The 19,444-nt window shown below is 46.3% G+C and overlaps 1 protein-coding gene across 1 annotated transcript; it reads right to left on the bottom strand.

Moving 5' to 3' along the window:
• Positions 1–13,157: 13,157 nt before the first annotated feature.
• PMAIP1 (phorbol-12-myristate-13-acetate-induced protein 1) lies at positions 13,158–18,132 on the bottom strand. The gene is made up of 2 exons (XM_085630541.1): positions 17,722–18,132; positions 13,158–15,440 (listed from the first exon to the last, which is right to left on the bottom strand). The coding sequence occupies exons 1-2, from the start codon at positions 17,798–17,800 to the stop codon at positions 15,328–15,330; spliced, it is 192 nt and encodes a 63-aa protein (XP_085486667.1). The 5' UTR covers positions 17,801–18,132; the 3' UTR covers positions 13,158–15,327.
• Between the last annotated feature and the right edge of the window lie 1,312 nt (positions 18,133–19,444).

The raw sequence follows: 19,444 nt of genomic DNA, 5'->3' as shown, positions 1-19,444 counted from the left end.
TGGCCAGCAGAAGTGAGATGGCAAGCAATTTCCGATAGGATTTAGGTAGCTGTGCTGTATAGCCCAGAAGTGCCACTATGGGAGTTCTTTCTAATGTGCTATTTGTCATGGAATCTAGGCCCCAAATATTTGTCCCCAAAACTCCTGTACTTTTGGGCAGTCCCATGCCAGATGTAAAAATCCCGCTCCTGACCTCCCACATCTCTCGCAGCTATCATTGTCAGTTAATTTAAATCTATATTTTTTGACAGGTGTGTAATACAAACGATGAAGAAATCTGTAGTGTATCACCCGTAATCTACAACTAGCGGAGATTTGTGCAGTTTGAAGGCAACAGAATGTCCATTGTTCATCAGTTACCTCTATCCCCAAGTCCTCATTCCACTGTGTGCGGGCCGAACTGATAACGTCTACTTGTTGTGCACGTATACATCTATAGAGTCCTGATACTAAGTGCTTCCCATCTGTGGATCCTAGCATAGGATGTAACGGGGCAAACTTTGTGGGTTCCTTCGGGAAGAATCGCCCGGACTCCCTGTCGCAAGCGCACATACAGGAATATATCTAGAGGTGAAGGTTGTATTCCCTGAAGGAAGTGGTCTGAAGAACGAAATAACCCTTCATGAAAAAGGTCCCCCCATGTGACAACATGAATACGCTGACACAACGTGTGGAATCCCCTTTCTTGTAATAGTGGCATGCATGGATGATATGACAGAGGAAGTCGCGAAGAGTATAAAAAGAATTAAGCAGGCCTGAGACACGGCTCCAGGCATCTACCGTGAATGTGACCGTGGTGGGCGGAGTCGTACGAGATCTGACTGGACCATACATAATACCATTCAACGGTATAGGATCGGCAAGCCAATCTTCTGTAGCCACCTGTGGCATATATTTAGATGGTTTGATCCAATAGTAGGCGTAGTGTGCCTGCGCACCTAAGTAATAGAGTTCGAAATCGGGGATATCGAACCTGCCCTGAGCATATGGTCTTGTGAGCACTGACCACCGGAGCCTCTGCTGTTTTCCTCCCCATAGCAACCTAGTCAGTTCGGCGCGCAATGTTTTAAAAAAAAAGGAGCCAGGATTATAAGGGATATTTAGAAAAAGATAAAGAAACTGCGTAAGAATGACCATTTTTATTAGTGATGCCCGACCAGCAGACGAGAGAGGCAAGGAGATCCAGCGGGTAATATTACTGGTGAGCCGGGTAATGGCTGTGCCATAATTAAGCCGTATGGTGTGTTCCCTGTCTCTGGTCACCTGTATTCCCAGATATCGCAGAGCCGTGTCACACCACTTCAGTAGGCGTAAGAGGAAACACTTGAGACTTTCCCCAATTAATAGTAACTCCGGATAGTCGTCCAAACACTATGAACTCCCGCAGTAATGGGTTGATATTCTGTTGCGGGTCCCGGACATATAAAGTCACGTCGTCTGCGTATAATGAGATCAGAATTTGTCGTAGGCAACAATGAAACGCTTTATCTTGATGGTATTACCATAGTCTAGAGACTAAGGGCTCAATCGCTATGGCGAAGAGGAGTGGGGACAGCGGACATCCCTGCCGTGTACCCCTCGAAATGGAGAACCCAGGGGAGATATGACCATTAATCACCACCTTGGCAATGGGCTGTTGGTATAATAGGCTGATCAAGGAGATGAATAACGGAGGAAAGCCCATTCGCCGTAGCACACCGAAGAGGTAATCCCACTCCACTGAATCAAATGCCTTGGTGGCATCTAAAAAGACTGCAGCAAGCGGGAACTCTGGTGCCACATTCCCGAGCAGTGAAAACAGGGTGCGGAGGTTATGAGTAGTGGCTCGCCCAGGGACAAAGCCCGACTGATCCGGGAGTATAAGCTTATCCATTAAAAGTGTAAGCCGGTTAGCAAGTACTTTAGCCAATATTTTCGTGTCACAATTTATAAGTGACAACGGTCTGTAGGAGTCACAGGAACTAGCATCTTTGCCAGGCTTCAAGAGAGACGTAACCATTGCCTCCTTCATCGAGGGGGGAAGCACACCAACCTCCAATGATTCCTCGTATACTTCCTTAAGAACAGGCGCCATGATGTCAATGTAGCTCTTATAAAATTCAGCGGGAAGGCCGTCCAGCCCTGGTGCTCTTCCATTTTGCAGTTGCATAATGGCCTCCCTAATCTCATCCAATTCGAACGGCAAGCATAAAAATCCCCTCTGTGTATCACTAAGCCACCCAAGCACTACATATCCCCATGAAGCTGCCCAGACTGCTGTGTAGTGTAGAGCGTCTTGTAATGCGTAATAAAGGTGTCTAGTATGTGGGCCGTATCACGCTTCACTGTCCCGTCAGGTCCCATAATTTCTAGTATCTGAGTAGAAAAACGAGGGCATCGAGTTACCTCGGCTAAGGCCTTACCTGGCCGCTCCCCCTCCCCATATCTGCGAGCAACCCAATACCGTCCCTTGAACTTAACCTCTCTCGTCGCTGTTTCTTTATACTCTGTCAGTTTCTCCCTGAACGTCCGCTGCACCTGTCCCATTTCTCCCCTTCCCATCCGTATCTTAAGTCCCTTTAACTCTTGTTCTAACTTTCTGAGCGATCTCTGGATATCCCTCAACACACCAAAACTCTTGGAGATGCAGAGCCCTCTAATAGTGGCTTTAAAGGCCTCCCAGATCACCTCCACACTGTCCACTGACCCCTTATTCCTCAGAAAGAAGTCCTTTATCTCCTCCCCCAATTCATGTTTAAACACCGTATCTAACAACGCAGTAGGCTGTAACCTCCAATTAGGCCTTGGTTTGTCATATCCTGGGGGCATGAGCAAATGTTTCACAGGGCAATGATCAGAAAATGTTCTGGCAGGGTGTACCACAGTCTGGATTGACGAACCTAACCCCCTAGAAAGCAAAACATAGTCTATGCGAGCCCATGTCCCTGTGTATGATGTGAAGTGAGTCCCTTCCTTATCATGTGAATGCGTGTAGTGCCAACTGTCCAGTAGCCCTCCTTCTTCCATTATGCCCTATAACACCGCTTGGGAGTTGTTATAGTGAGACGCAGCAGTATTAGATCTATCCATAGCTGGATTTATGGCTACATTAAAATCACCTCCCCATAATTTATGGGTGGATCCCACATTCACGATTTCCCCCATATGTTAGTAAAAAACTCCAGGGTATCTATATTCGTCCCGTAACAATTGGCTATAGTAACCGAGTCCCTGCCCAGCCGCCCCCATGCGATCACGTATCTACCCACCCCCGATCCTCCAACACCCCCGCCAATACAAAAGGTGTCTGTTTTTTGACTAGTATGGCTGTGCCTCGAGCATATGAGGAGTAGGAGGAGAAGATTCTGCTACTCGCCCATCTATTAGCAAACGTGGTGTTGGATTGTGGGCCAATATGTGTCTCCTGCAACAAGGCTATGTTTATCTGTTGCCTGTCTAGATACGCTAGAATCTGTCTGCGCTTTCTCGGGTTCCCCAGGCCCCTGACGATCCAAGAGATCACCTTTAACAGGGATTTATCTTCCAGGGCCATCATATTGTCTCCACCATGATATTGCGAAGTTATATAAAATGGTGATTGCTTACTTAAAGAGGTACATTTCCAGAAAACATATTGCATGTCATGTTTGCCAAGGAAATCAATGACCCCTCCCACTGTAGCAGCCCAAACATGCCAGTCATCTGTAGCCCTCCCCCTGCCCCCTCCCCAATACCCAATAACCAATGCCTTACAACAATCTTCCCCGTTTGAATGACAACGAAAACCTTAAACAAACAGGTTAAGAAAAAAACAAAAACACCCATAGAGAAACATAGGGGATCACCCGTGTGGGGAAAACTCGCTAGGTGGCCCACAGGTACCTCTCGCTGTACCAGGTTGCCCGCAGTTCCACTCAGGCCCCCGGGTAAGCGTCAAGGGTGTCCAGTCGCTTGCAAGCATTGTGTCCCATCTGCGGAGCGCGACCCGCCCCTACCATCTCGTGGTCCGCGCCTCTTGGAGCTTGTCTCGCATGTGCCCTTCTGTCCAAAGCTCTATTGTTCTTGTAATAATTGACAATTAGGAGCATCAAATAGTCACCCCATTCCATACATCTCATTCCACGCTCGGCGACTGCGCTCTTGAGGAGCCAGCTGACGTGCGACTTGTATTTGTACGTCTCTTGAGCTGTTTGAGGAAAGCTTCAACCTGCTGAGGCTTCGTGTAGATTGTTTGTTCCCCTTGATGCGTAATCTGTAGGCATGCTGGGTAAAGTAAGGCGTAATCAACTTGGCCCTGCCTTAACTTTTGCTTGACAGACAGGATTTGCGCCGTTCCTCTTGAACATGGGTAGTGAAATCAGGATGCATGGTGAAGGGCACCCCCTCGAAATGGAGCTGTTTTTTCTCTCTCGTCACCTTAAGCTCCACGTCTCTGTCCCTATGATTCAATAAGCGCGCAGTGATAGGTCGGGCGCATCCTGGAGGTGGTTTTGGCCCTAAGGAACGATGAGCCCTTTCAACAATGAATTGAGGAGAGAATACTTCCGTCCCTACTACCGCTTTCAGCAATCTTTCAATGTACTCCTCCATCTTACCCGTGTTTGCGCTCTCCGGTATTCCTAGGATGCGTATATTGTTCCGTCTACTTCTCGCCTCTATGTCCTCATTCTTGGCAGCTATGATTTTTAGTAGCTTATCCATTTGCGTGACCGTAGTCTGAATGTGAGCTGTAGTGTCTTCCGTCTCTGATATTCGCTGCTCAGTGTCTTTTATTCAGGCCTCATGCCCATCTATTTTGCGAACTATTGCATCCATGTGTGTAGTCAGCGTGTCCATTATATCTGCCATGATCGCGAAGCCTTGGCGTACCTCTAACAGGATCAATTTCATATCATGGCCTGATGAGGATTGGAGTTCCGATTGCAACCTTCAGCCTCATTGTCCGCCTCCGCCATCTGTTGCTGATTGTTCTTCTTTGCGTCAAAGGTAAGGCGCGGTTGCCGCGCATTCGGCTTACCCATCGTGTAGCATACAGTGGAGGCCGATTACAGTGCGTGATACAGAGCTAGATGTCTCAAAGCACCTGACCAAAAGCTATAAGCCTTCTTGTGCAGCGTGTAGAAGCACCACCTTCAGCTATCCAGTACTTCCAAGCGCCCACGCCAGCAAGTCACCAGCAAGTGTTGCACAGCGTCTCACTCCTTCAGCAATATGGGGCTCATCGCATGCACTTTCCTGGCTTAACGCCCAGTTCACGTCGAGTGGCGCGGTGGTGTATAACTCCTCTCCAGTCCACTCCCTCCGAACACTCAGAATGCCTCACCGCCTGCACAGCTGCTCCTGGCCGTGTGTGCAAAAACGAGTGTTTATGGGGTGTCTTGTGTAAGGGTCTTTTCTCACTGCGGCAGCCCAGTCAAGCCTGCCTCACACCCATTCTAGGCTTATGCCCTTCCAGTCTATCTTGCGTGTGGTCTAATCTCTGCACTTGTCTCACCGCTCTCGGCCGGTCCGCTATGTATATAGCACGCAGCACCGACCCTTTCCCCCACGCTATTTCTTCTTTCAGGCTCATCCAGCACTGCACTGAACAACTTCTACCTGGGGCTTGTATACGGCGCTCCTAGTCAGTGTGGCGCTGCATCACTTCGGGTCTCACCGCTCCGCTGCCACCGCCATTACGGTCCACCGGCCTGTAACCCACGTGGGAGCCGTGGCACTTGCGTAGGCGTCTCGTCCCCGCCACAGCTCCAGGACGCGGCAGCGCGCGACTCGGTCGGGACCTCTCCGAGCCGATAGCAGCCACCCACCACTGCCGTTTACGCTGAGACTGATAAGGTGCGTTCCTTGGTCGTAGCGCTTCTTCGTACTCCAGTATGTGAAGATATATTCCCCTCCGGGATAGGATCAATACAGGATATTTGCGTTGGACAGCGGGAGCCTCACACGGCGGCGGCCATTCCACTTGTGCGCCACCTAGCGCCCCCCATCTTCCACTCATACTTACCCAATCCTTCTTCAAGCTATTGAGGTCTCTACTGATCTCCTTGATATGGGCGGGAAGGCCAAGCCAGGGTGTCTTGGGAACTATTGTCCTTGCCGACCAAGCAAGGGGGATTGGTTGTACGCTTTTTGTGCACAGGCGCAATTCTTGCAAAATTGGGTACACCAGGCGCCATTTCAGCCTCATGTAGCTGTTGAAAAAGATGCGGTTGCGCCTGTTATGCTTAAGGTGGCAGTGTATTTGAAGTATAAATGTTCCACAGACTGTATAGACACTCCTGAAACTCTCAGATGGGCTTGGGATGGGCTACGTAGAAGAGCAGGCGCACAGGTCCTATACGCACCTTCCATCCCCCTGGCGCAGAATCCCATGCTTCCCAATGTTAGAGATGAAATAAACACCTAGGTAGCGCAGGCAATGTCGCTTCATAATTTTGCTGATCTTTATCCGGGAGGAGTATTTAGGGACCCTCCAAGCGTGGAGGAAGGCCAGAGGATATCTTTTGGCGAGTCGTTTTTATATCATAAACTCCGCGCAGCCTACCGGGAGTTACATGCCAACTTCCCCTCCCAACCTACCCCACTGGCTGCCCTAGAAAATTTGCTGGTTACACCATCGCCGCTCAAGCTTATCACCAGACTTTACACTCATATGCAGAATGATGCACCTGTGATTGCCTCCAGTGCTCGCCTTAGATGGGATACTGAGTTAGTTCCCCCTCTGACTGACGACCAGTGGTCATACTGCTGTGCTCAGATGACGGAATTATCACCTAATTATAAACTTCGGCTAATTCATTTCAAATTTATACATCGCTACTATAAAACGCCTATTAGTCTATACAAAATGGGACTCAGAGACGATGACTGCTGTTGGCGATGCGGGGCATTTGCCGCCTCCTTCCTCCATATGGCATGGGAATGTCCGGTCATCACTGAATATTGGTTCCAAATCTTCAAATCAATTAACCAGATTCTGGGTATAGAGTTGTCCCCGTCCCCACTGCATGGACTGCTTGGCTATGTCAGGGATACACATGTTAAAAAATGCAAATTACATGCACTATTATTGCTATTTGCCAAAAGACAGATAGCTCTGCATTGGGGGAAAAAGAGGAAACCCACAGTCAGAGACTGGGTGAAGGAGGTTACGTATGGTCAGACTCAGCTCGCTACGTACTGGGAACTACTGCCACCCACCTCCAGGCCCAGGGAAATATGGGAACCCTTTATTGACTGGGTTTGTGCACGGTTTACTAGTCCTGATGCTGTAGTGGACACCATAGCCGACGTTGAGCCTATTTAACTTACCTATTACTGTACCTAAATGTATGCATTAATGGGGACTTGGAGGAGCTAGAATTGTGCGTAATGCCTGGGAGAATGGTGGATGATCATTGTATACTGCTGTCAAATTGTGAATCGTCATGTCTGTTTGTTGATCAGATGGCACCTGCCGTCTGTGTATACTGTGTTGAACATCGCTGAGCCCACTGTGATTTTGCTTTTAGAACAATGCTCTGTCTAATGATTGGATTGTGTTGATGGCCACCCATACACTACTGTCTTTTTCCTTTTTTGTTGTTGGTTACCTTTTTTGATTTGTATTGTATCGCTTTTGAAAATCAATAAATAAAATGTTTTTTAAAAAAAAGTGTGGTAGCATGGATGAATGTGGGGTCAGTGAATTCCTCTTACATCCATGTGGCTCATGTCATTGGACTTGGGTCACAGGGTGACACATTGTCGGTTATTGTCAGGGCGGCGCAGACGCAACAACAGCGACACACACATTTGCTACTTCCTTGTCCAGCCCCATACGGAACCACGCCCAGAGCCCCGGGGTCATTGTTCAAACCCTTACGATGGAGTGGCACACACCAGGCCAGCCCACTACGCTTACACTCCAGGGGGGACAACAATACCACATGTGCCAGGTCTCCCCTGTAGTGATCTGCTGCTCACAGGTCTAGTGGTCAGCATGCCACGGCCACTACCTCACTGCTGGTTTACACCCACACCACACCCAACAGCACACGCGTCACAGCACAAGTGACCCTGCCAATAAAAAGGGCCAGGCGCACGTGTACGACGCCATTTCCAACCTCTCTCGGGGTGTATCCGTGTGGTGTGCAAGTAGGCATGGAGGCCCAGGGGTCTGCAACATCATATTCCGCAGGCCCGGAGGGGACATGATGGTGTCTGCACCACGATACCCAATCATAGAGGGTCCATGACTGTGGGGGCACAGACTTGGTGGGACCGGATACACTGCGGCCGGCACAGGCACACCGCCACGGGACGGTGACTTTGGGTGCACTGAGGTAGGGGCACCTTAAGTGCTGAGCGGGTGTGCAGCCCATGATGATGCCCCGTTCCGGCGGTCTGGATGGCTCAGGTTTTGTGTGTCCTGCTGGACCGCAGTGTAGGCCTGAGCCAGCGGGCAGCGTGGGCCTACCGCCACGTGACGTCGCCTCCTGGATCACAGAGTTAGTGGCACTTATGAGGCTGAGCGTGTGCGCAGCCTACGATGAGGCCGGGTGCACTGGCATGTCCTCTGCCATGGAGTAATCAAGACCCAGCATCAAACGTGAGACCTGGTGGCCTGCGGAGCAGGGCTGCATGATGTTGAGGGTGCCATGTCTGTGGGCCCCGGGCTTGTGGCTTGCAGCGCCATTTGGTGGGCCCTCTTTTCTACACGCCGGTGGCAGAAGGTGAGCAGTGATGCCTGGGTGTGCAGGGGCAGGCATGCATCGCTGGGTGGCGGGAGGGGCTGGGGTGCAGCTGCCTGGGTGTGCAGGGGCGGTCAGGCGATGATGTCTTGTGCACTTGTGTGTACTGTGCCATTCATGTATCTGGACTCTGTTTTAGATGACGGGTCAGTCTCAGATGTGGGACATGGTGAACTACACTACATTCCCGCACGTGGTTGGAGACACACCAGTGGCAGCAGGTGGGCAATGTGGCCTGGGTGTGCAGTGTTGGCACTCTCTCCCTGTCACGGTCTTCTTTTCTCTAGCTCTCTCTCCCCCGATCTTTTCGTATATCCCTCTCTGTCCGTCTTTCTCTCGCTCCCTCTCTCTGTCCGTCTTTCTCTAGCTCCCTCTTCTTCACTCTCCCTCTCCTTCGCTCTCTCTGTCCTTTGATGTGCGTAGGACACACCTTCTCATCATGATTTTTGTCTTGCAGGCTGTGACCTACGGATTGTCCCGAGGGGAGCCGACGCGTCTTCTTTTCTGTTCTGTGTTTATTTTAATACATTTTCATTTGTTGCTTCGAAGGTGAATGTGTGATGCTCATTTTTGTGACGACACATGCATGTCACCAGATGTGATTGTGCGACATCATGAGGGTTATTTGATATATGTTTCAGTGTGGTTGATGTGACATATCTTTGTCCAGGGTGGGTGGGAGGTGCCCGGAGTGGGGCCCCGGGGTGCGGGGGGGGGGAGGTGGTGTCCGGGTGGGGGGGGTGATGGCGGTGGGTGTTGTTGCCCTCTTGGGGCTCGGGGATGCATGTTCTGTGGTTCCATGGCATCTGTTGTTCTTCAGGTGTGGCTCTAGGCTGGGCTCTCTTTTGTGGTGCAGGCTGCCATCTGACTTTGTACCAGGTCAGAGCAGGTGTTAGTTTCCTGGTGCTAACGCGCCTTATTGCATGTTTTGTGATCTTATCGCAGATCTGGCTGGTCGTTGAGAATGTTGTGGAGTGGTGTTGTTGCTGCTTTTTGCTCGGGAACGCCTACTCTCAATCTTATTAGCGATAGTTGCCGGGGTCTTCCTTGGCGATTTTTTTTGCGGCTGCTATCGCCGGAAAACTGGTGATATGGGTTGTTTGCACCAGCTTGTGAATGGGGTGGTAAGTTTATCGCAAATTTGGCTGCGTTAAGGTGCCGATAACTCGGCAATAGCTCCTTGAGAATATGGCCCTTTGTGTGTTTCTTGCTTTGTTGTGTGTTGTGGACAAATGAGAGTGTATGAAAGAGTGTACGGTTGGTATATTTATGGCATGTAATATTTATGATGTAAGTTCTTGACGGTATTTTTTCATTTGTAAACATAAATAGAATATAATTACATTTTTTTAAATAATAAATACATCCATTTTGATATGTTTATTTATGACGCCCTGGTTTTTGTAACATGTGCTCTGGGTATTGTTAAGATATAGTGTACATGTTGTAAATGAAAAGTTGCCTAAGAATCTTTGTACATTGGCTACAACAAGAAATGTTAGCTAAACTACAAACTTTACAAAATGCCGCAGCACGCCTCATCTTTGGTCTTCCCAAATACCATTCTGCGTCCACGACACTAGGCCAACTTCATTGCCAGCCCATAAAAAAAGAATTGTTTTTAAGGCCCTATGCATCGTCTTCGAGGCATTACACAATACCGGACCTGCCTTCCTCATGCAGCAATTTCATTGGTACATTCCTTTTAGACCTTTATGCTCCTCGTTCTTGAAAAACATTGTTGTTCCAAATTCAGATTAACCCGTTGGGATGCACGAAGCTTTGTGTTATGTACTGCAAAATTGTGGCATCCTCTTCCCCTTGATCTGAAACAATCTCAAATCCTTCTGCATTTCAGGAAAGCATTAAAAACATGGCTCTTTAACCAATGGTGGTCCTTGGTCTCTTCAGACACTCGCCCCTTTTTTCAAGGCAGCGCCAAGACACCGTTGGGTATTTGAGCGCTATTCAAAACCCCAATAACAAAACATAAGGCTTGAAGCAGAAACCACCAATAGTCAGCACTCCCTCCGGATGCACCAGTTTCACCAGGGCTGAGGGGGCAATGTTGCATCAAAGGGAGAGGGCTACATTGCATTACGGGTTACTTTTGAGCACCAATCAGGATTTGCTCTGAGGAGTAAACCCAATCCAAGTCTGTCTGCTGGTTTGCATCACTTTTTATGACACTGCACTGGTGCAAAAGCTTGACCAATCTGACCCTTCCTGCTGAGAACCACATTGCCTCCAATTGCACATTGACCCAGATCTCCACTAACACCAACTAAGGAGCTGGAGGAACAGACCACCTGGACACATCCCCTGACCATCTTCGTGTTCTTTACAATCCCTTTTGCCTATAATTTATTGATTAGCATCAACTTGTTCCTAATTGTGCCTGACAAATGAGAGCTACACATTTACGCCGCAAAGAATGACTGCCACACTCTTGAGCTCTCCAACAAGAAAATGACAATGTCATTTTAAGTACATCTTCATAGATATCATCATAGACACTGCTGCCACTCCATGTATTCTATACTTACTATTCCAGGAACCATGCCTTCTCTCTCTCTCTCACATCAGCCTGGTGTGGGATCCACTACATCTGTAACCATTTCCCCATGAAGGCACTCCATTCTTTCAAAACTCGACTGCTCAGCTGCAGCTGTACTGCCAAACTCAAAATCCGTGAACTACAGATGGGCTTGTCCATGATGTCTCTGGAAAAAAAACTGCTCTGCTCCACTGCACAGCCCTCTATCTGCCGTGTGTGCTTCCCCCTTTTTAAAGTATGTCAGTCATTCATTTTTAAGATGATTTCTAGAAATGTTAAGGACTTTTTTATTGGAGTTTAGGTTTGGATTTAATGGTTACTATATATTAGGCTAATTTAGGTCAATGAAAAAACAGAAATGTGATTTTCCATGCACAGATATTAAAGAAAGACTAAATGACATCAATCTATGGGTTTAGCTGAGTAGATTGGGAATCAGTGTGGCGAAAGCAATCTCTTTGTCTTGAGGTCAGTGATTACAGGCGGCAGTGTTGTTCGGTGTGGTGTGACTTTTAGTGTTATTGTGGTGACTTGGGTGTTAGTTTGAATGAGGGTTCTGTTAAGACATAGGGACTCTGATGGGCCCCACAAGGATGGTACATACATTAAGTATGAGGGGGGTTATTTTGCTTGCGTACAATTCTTGCAAGACCATCCAGCTTTCTGCAACATGGATCACTGCATAGTGCTCAATGACCCCAGCATGGAATGCCTTCAGCCCATCAACACAGACCTTTCACTTAATCATGTTTGTGGTACAAGGATTGGTTTACACTCTACCCCCATTGTATTCGCTTATATGCTACTTTCTGCATCTTAAGATGGCAAAGGCATAACCGCTCCCAAGCCCACATATTTCATTAAAATAGGGAAGATTGGCAGATCTTTTCCCTGGAACCTTTTCAAGCAGCAAGCTTAGTATGTCCCTGTGGGTCTCATACCGCAAGCACACACCACCTTCAATAGCACACACGGCACATGCCACAAAGATCCCCACCATAATATTAGTCCTGAATGACTGAAGTGTTTTCTTTTTGCCTCCCATCCATTACAGAAACTTGGATAGGAAACGGTAGCATGCCCTGCTGGTGCAGGTTTACCACGTGCGAACCCATCTATGATTCCACCATCCCTAGCACATGTATTTGTAAGGGGGCTTCCTCCAACAATATTATATATCCTTATGTCAACTGTTTCCTTTTTGGAATTAAGAGAGATGGCATAAGCAGGGGTGGCACCTCCCAGGATCAGGCTTACTTTAGGCATTATCAGTGTGACTTACTAGACCTACTTGACAGTTTTCTGGTCATGGGAGGGGGGTGGGGGCTTACACAGAAATTACCCAAACTCACAGTGGGGACCCACGTGGTCTGTACTCTGGGATCAAAGAGGGGCTTTGAATAGTTCCTTTCGGACAGGCTGTGTAAGTCCAAAAGTCAACTTTCACATAGTTAGTAGGCCTACTTGAGAGTGCGTTGGGTGTGAGGAGGTACACAGAAATGATACCACTACTCAGTGTATGAATCCGGGTGGTCTGTATTCAGAGCTCAAATGGGGGCTTCAAATTGTTCTCTTCGGAAAATAAATCCAAACGTTCTCATGGGCAGACAGAAATGTGTTTATTAGGCAATCTTGAAGTTTCAACCCCTTTACTTCTAACTAACGAAGCCCCTTTTACCTCAAGGCATTTTCCTCTCACACTAACTAGGTAAAAGGGGCTGAGACTTCACCTGTAACAGAGAACATATTTTGACTGCTCCTCTGGTTCTATTATGATGGCCCAGCCAATTACAGAATACACAATATTACCACCATATTATTAGAAACGGTCGCACATAACTGTCCCAGTTCCCAAAATGTCATTCTTTCAATTAAAATCATACAAACAATTTGTTTCTTTGAATTAATGTTTTATTACTTCACCGAAGTACAAATAAGATATGAACATTCAATTCTCATCCTTTTTTTCAACTTTCAACGCCACAGCTTATTGAATTGGGCGCGGTCATTTAAAAATACGCTCAGAAGCTTTTCAAAAAAACATTTTACGGGTGCAGTTACATTTCTAACCTCTGTTCTGTTTCACCTATTGAAAACGTTTTTAAAACAGTGAAGTTTTGCCTTTTCAAAGTAAAATTCCTAAATGTTTGTAAACAATGCATCTTTGTTCGTGTGTTGTAAACATATTAAAGAAAACGGTAGAAAAAATAATAAAACATTTACTTTGAATGTTTAAGTACAATGTATCATCTTAGTACACATCCTAATACAAATACATACCAAATTATATTAAACAATTGTAAATAAATAGTTAGTAAATTAATTTATTTCAACAAACATCTTTTCTTTATGTTGTGTTGATACACTTGTGCATCTGAAAGTGCAAACAAAACACTATTTCTTCACCATTCTTTCAAGCATTCAATACGGAAACCACTGTGGCCACGTGGTGATGATAGGAAGACTCACATTACATGATTTCCCATTAATCTAACAAAGTTTGATGTACTGTTTGTTAAATGTAGAAAAATGGTCCTACAGATTCACAATAAAATCTCAGTGAAACTTAGTGTGCTGTAGGAGTTCTTAAACAAAAAAAGTTCCCACCAACAAAAATCCTTCACGATTCTTACAGAAATCTTCATTAGTAGTCTGGTCTTACAGGGAAAATGTGATCTTTGTTGCCAGGCATGTATCTCTGAAAAGCTGTCGGAGCACTAGGGCGAGTCATTCACATGTCAGGCAACTTCAGCCATGTTCCACGCTCCACCCCAAGTCAGGCAGGTGGTACTGGCCTGGCAGGAAGTTTCCCTATTTATCAATTGGTCCAGTCCGCCTCTACACGCATGCACTTTTTCAATTACATTCATAGAAAAAAAAGAAAAAAAAAAAACAGGTATTCCTCGAAGTGCTGACATTCATGCCAGTGACTGGGCCACACCCAGTACATTTTTTTTTGCTTATCGCGCACACACTCATTAAATTACATACAGACGACCCAGACAGAAAACCCAAGCTATGCACACTACTAGCACTACATCTGCACATCCCTAAAAAAAAAAACCTTGCTACAAACCCTCAGTGTGAAGGCAAAGTCGCATCACACCAGAAGACTCAGGATCAAAAATGCCTCTGCCCAGAAGATGGTTCTTAAAATAGTACATAAATAGCTCTGGAACCATTTTTCAAGTGGGGGCTTCCTATATTTTAAAAACACACAACTATTTCTGTACCTTCGCATCAAACTCTAACAGTATGGAAGTGTGCAGGGCACAACATTCACCAACATGCTTCACTGATCTCAACATCTGCAGAATGAAAAGCATGGCACAATAACAATGTATTATCATCGAACTAGTATACACCCAATGAAAACTCAATTTAATGCTCTAATAGAAAGAAAAAATACCATTCGTCAGTGATAAATAAAGACGTCCATTTCCGTGTGCTTTGAGAATAAGCCCAATATAGAAATCGGGGAAGGCACACTTGAACTCCCATTTTTTGTATCCAAAGAACATTTTAATTGTATATTTCTTAACAACTGTGCTTCTCACACGATCTGACATTAGATTCCAGCATTTTCAGATCAAGGCCTTATCAGACGTGCTCGGCCAGGACTGTATGGCATATCATTTTCAGAACATGTACATAGTACGCAGGATTCAATAGTTCAAAAATATATACACATCCCATGGATTTACAGTTATGTCTCTTGTTGTAGGTGCAATGCTGCAAAATTTCCCAATTAGAAAATAGAGTCTCCATTGCAGCTCCTCGATAAGACAAATCCTTCATGCAGCACATTATGGTATGGTTCACAGTTCATCAGCAGTCTGTGGGGTACCACTCGCCACACTCCTTCAGTCCGCAGATATTGCCATGTGCATCTTCATGTTCGACTCCACCACTTCAACGTGGAAGGCTCTCGCCATCACTTTATCCGCATGCTGGCATGTCTAGTATTCCCTTTTAGTTTTGGGGTATTTTTATGAGAGATGTGCAGCATTTTTATCCTTTTTAATAAATATTTTTGGTTTTCTGCCCAGAAAGCTGCCATCAAGTCCCAGGGTTGAGGAGCTTCGAAAGTACATTGATAATTTTCTGCTTTAGGTCCAGCCTGTCGCCAATCTCCTGCAGCTGCGAGGCACAGTCCGCAATGGCTTTCTTGTCTGCAAGACACATATGAGAAAAAAAACATTAGTTAATGGACTTTGACATTTTAAGCAAGATGATTCATGCATCAACTCTTCTTAAAGGTCTATTGCATATTTTGCAGCTTCACGTGATGATTTTCACTTTAGAGCATGCGGAGAAATTCGTAACTTCTGCAACAATTTTTGTCAGTTAACATTTTTAACGCTAAAAATGGCTCTGTTTAGATGCTTGCAATTTCGACGGGCTCGTTATCAGACCCATCGGAATGATTGCTCCCCCCTATGATCGAGAACTGAGTGGACTTTTCCTCCATACTGCCATCGTGGATTGAAAAACTTTACAAAATGAAACCTGCCGAGGAAGGTTCTGCCTGCACTTCCTAGGATGGAATGCAGGCTCATAAATTCCGTATCCTGCACCTATGCCTTCTAACTGGGACTAATTGAGCGCTCATGCAACTCAACAGCGGAGCCTTCACAAAAAGTCTCGACTCCCCAACACAAAAAATGAAATTCAGAAATTGGTCACTGTTTAACACACTTTATGGCAACTTGCACTTTAACTTGGAGTACTGCATCGGTGTGCCTGTCGCAGTTAGTTTAGGATCGAGAAGTTGGAATAACCGTATAAGAAATGTGACTATCTCAGGCGTGAATCAATTCTATTTTTACAAATGTTCTTTCACAAAAATAATTTAATCGGGGTCTCCAAAAAACTCCCAAAATAAACATTACTACAACTGGTCACGTTTCACTACATCGACTTATCCCTAGTCAATACTATTCAAATGCCGTGGAGTTACAAAAATAACACATCACTGTGCTGCACAAGAGATGGGTGAGACAGAGAATATGTCAAGGGACACTAATTGACCTTGATCATTTTTTAAATTTGTGGTTTCCTGCTGTGACGCTTCAAAATATCCAGATTAATGGAGATAAAGTTGTGGCAACATATAGGAAGCTTACAGCAGCACTGCTAAGTGAGGCCACTAAGACAAAAAAGGAACAAACTGAAAAAAAATACACGAAACAGAGGAGTTGCTACAACATTCGATACAAAAAGAGCCTGTGCATAGCACTAGAAATGAAAATGAAAAATATATTGGAAATATATTTCTTTTTACTTGGATATATAGTGGGCTATTGGGAAATACATGAAATAAATGCTACTCTACACTTCAATGTTTTTTTGTCAAAAACATCTGCATTCAGCTGTTTCTCCACAGACTGGAATACTGCACTTTTTGGAGCACATTATTTTAAAGACACGAAATTATACACAGTAGTATACTTATGAAACGAAATGAAATACAGGAATATTTTTTATGAAACGAATAAAAAAACAGTTGAGTATTTAAGCAGAATGTTGACGAAGCAATTCACACAAAAAAGGCGCATTTGAAAAAAAACACGCAAACATCAACAAAGGACACGGTGGCATCTCCCACCTCAGATTGACACGACCCTTGCTCCATGGGGAATTCCCCAGCCCGAACACAACCGACCTATGGGGCAGATGTTGTTCCCCCTGAGATAAACCAATCTGGAGAAACAGTTCGGGTCACACCAGGGCAGGCGCCATCTCTCACCTCGGGTTTAGGGTGACGGTTTCTACAGGTTGTTTAAGGGCCCTGCATTGGTATGTTCTTGGTGACTCAGTGCATTATCCAGGTCAGTGGCAGCTTACTCCACCCACGGCAGCTACCCGTGGCATCACCTCCCTGCGATTATCTGCTGCTTAACAATCCGTGACCTAGTTTCATCTCGTCCTTGCCTGACCCTATAGTCAGGCTCTCAAGTGCCCTATACTCGCACATTGTTTTCCAAATTAGCTCAGTGAGCTATACTGACCCCCAAAAGACAGGTTAAATAGAAAAAAAAACTATTTTAAATGTACTCCGGGTGGGATATGTACTATTTTCCTAATGGGATGCCCTTAATGTATTCGACTTTCCCCTGCAAGTCAAGCCATTCAACGGAGAGTCGACGCTGGTCTAAGATCCGCAATCAAGAGCCGCGTGAAGGGTTGACATGGCAGTTGTGGGTCACTCCAGGTTACAGGGTCTCCTTGAACATTCATTACCAATCCCTATACAGCATTTAGGGGCTGACATGCACATATCGTTTCAAAAATTGATATGCCCCAAGACAAAACGCTTCGCAAGTACTCTCCTAATATTTTAAATTTAAATAATCGACATACATTTTAGGCACTAAACAGGTGAGAAAAAGAAATATTGAATGCGATAAGGAGAGCACCACCACTTAAGGCGAGCTCGCATACATGACTTACCGGCTGAAGACATGGTATCGATTTGCAGGGCAGGTTTCCTCGACCTCCTCTTCGGGATCATGCTGAAGGCTTTGCTCATGGAGCTGCAGGGGAGGTCTGGGGCCTGTTCTCTGCGCTCGGTGCCCGGCTGCCTGTCCTCCGTAGTCGGCTGTGGGTGCTACGATCACTGTTTTGTACAGGGCCTGCCAACAGGTGCTCTGCCGCCGCCGCCGCCGCCTCGTAGACTTCTGTGGCTGTAGGCTTGAGGTGCCTCAGATACCAGCGGCCTGGGCGGAGACTGCGGGGATTCCCACAGCCTTGAGCCCGCCCTCGGAGATAAATATATACCGTGTACGTAAAGGCGCGAGCTGGAGAGCAGAAAGCGAAAGTGCCTCGTCCTGGCCAGACATGCCTGGGCACGCCGTGCTGCTGCCCTGCGCGTCAGTCCGTCCTCTCTTTCTATTGGGCCCAGCAGGTGTTAGCAGATGCCCCAAGGCAAGATTCTGCACTGTGCTGGAGATTACCCCTCCCCCGGCTTGTGTGTGGGGGGAGGGGGGTGGGGGGTAGGAAGGAGAACTGAGCATCGTAAAGATCATCAGAAATGGAGGGGGAGAAGAGGTGGAAAAGAGAAGTCCATCCCTTGTGAAACTTTCTTTAGAAGCCAGATTTTTTTGCAGACATGAATCATTTGCCACGTGACCAATGGGCCCTAAGACTGTGCAACCCATGGTATAAGAAACCGTCAACAATGAGAAATGTTTTCAGCACATGACCAGCATTGTTTTGCAATATAAAATCCACTCTGACTTTTGATAATATAGGAAATGATACATACGCGTACGTGCTAACTTCAAAGAATACCTACAAAAGAGATGTACTAAAAAAATCCCACGAATTTAATTCACACATCTGCTTGCAGTGGTCTGCATAATTACTCAAGCGAACGAAAAAACTCGAAAATAGCATCATTTTTAGCTTAAAAGATTATGCCGTCTAAATTGAGAGAGTTTGAATATGAAAATGTGCATTATAATCAATGACAACATTAAATTTTGCCATTTCAAATAAACTTTCTAACAGGGACAATAGCTCCATTTTTACTGCCCTAAAATGAGCACTGGGGAACTAACTAGCCATGGGCCAAAACAAGCTCGAGGAAATGTAGCAAGCAGAAGATTCATTGGTGAGCCGTCGGGCCTTCAGCATTGTCCACGCAGGCAGATGCAGTCACACACTGCCCCCTCTTGAGCCCATTATAGAGATACATCGTGGCTCAGAGCGGGAGAGTGTGACTGGTAAGGCCCAGGTACAAGCACCGCCGGGGGAGGGAGATGTACTGGGAAGGGCGCTACCGTAAGCCTGAGAGAGTAACCCTCGCATGTTACACCGACCTCATGCCCGCAGCAGAAAGCTTTTAATGCAGATCACAGCAGAAGTTAAATGCAGCTCACTCTGTACAAGCCAACATATCACTCGTGCACCCGTCTCCCTTTCTCTTTGGACACCTTCCTCCCTTGTACAGAGATGTTCTTTTGGGTACAAACTGTGGCTGTTTCACTTAGAAACACATTTACTCGTTTGCACAAAGTTTGACCAAGTTTCAACTTTTTCTTCAAGCTGTGTTATTCTGTGTTTAGGCCATCGCCCCACCTTGCTAATGTTTCCTTTTTAGGTCGAGGGACCATCCGGTCTGCCGAAGGCGGAACCGGAAGTCCGGAGATTTACAGGCACATGCATCAACCTA

This window comes from Triturus cristatus, chromosome 2_1 (genome assembly GCF_964204655.1).
Source record: "Triturus cristatus chromosome 2_1, aTriCri1.1, whole genome shotgun sequence".
NCBI classification, from domain to species: Eukaryota; Metazoa; Chordata; class Amphibia; order Caudata; family Salamandridae; genus Triturus; species Triturus cristatus.
Note: the sequence above shows the minus strand (reverse complement) of the source record. Positions and strands in the feature narration are given on the sequence as shown.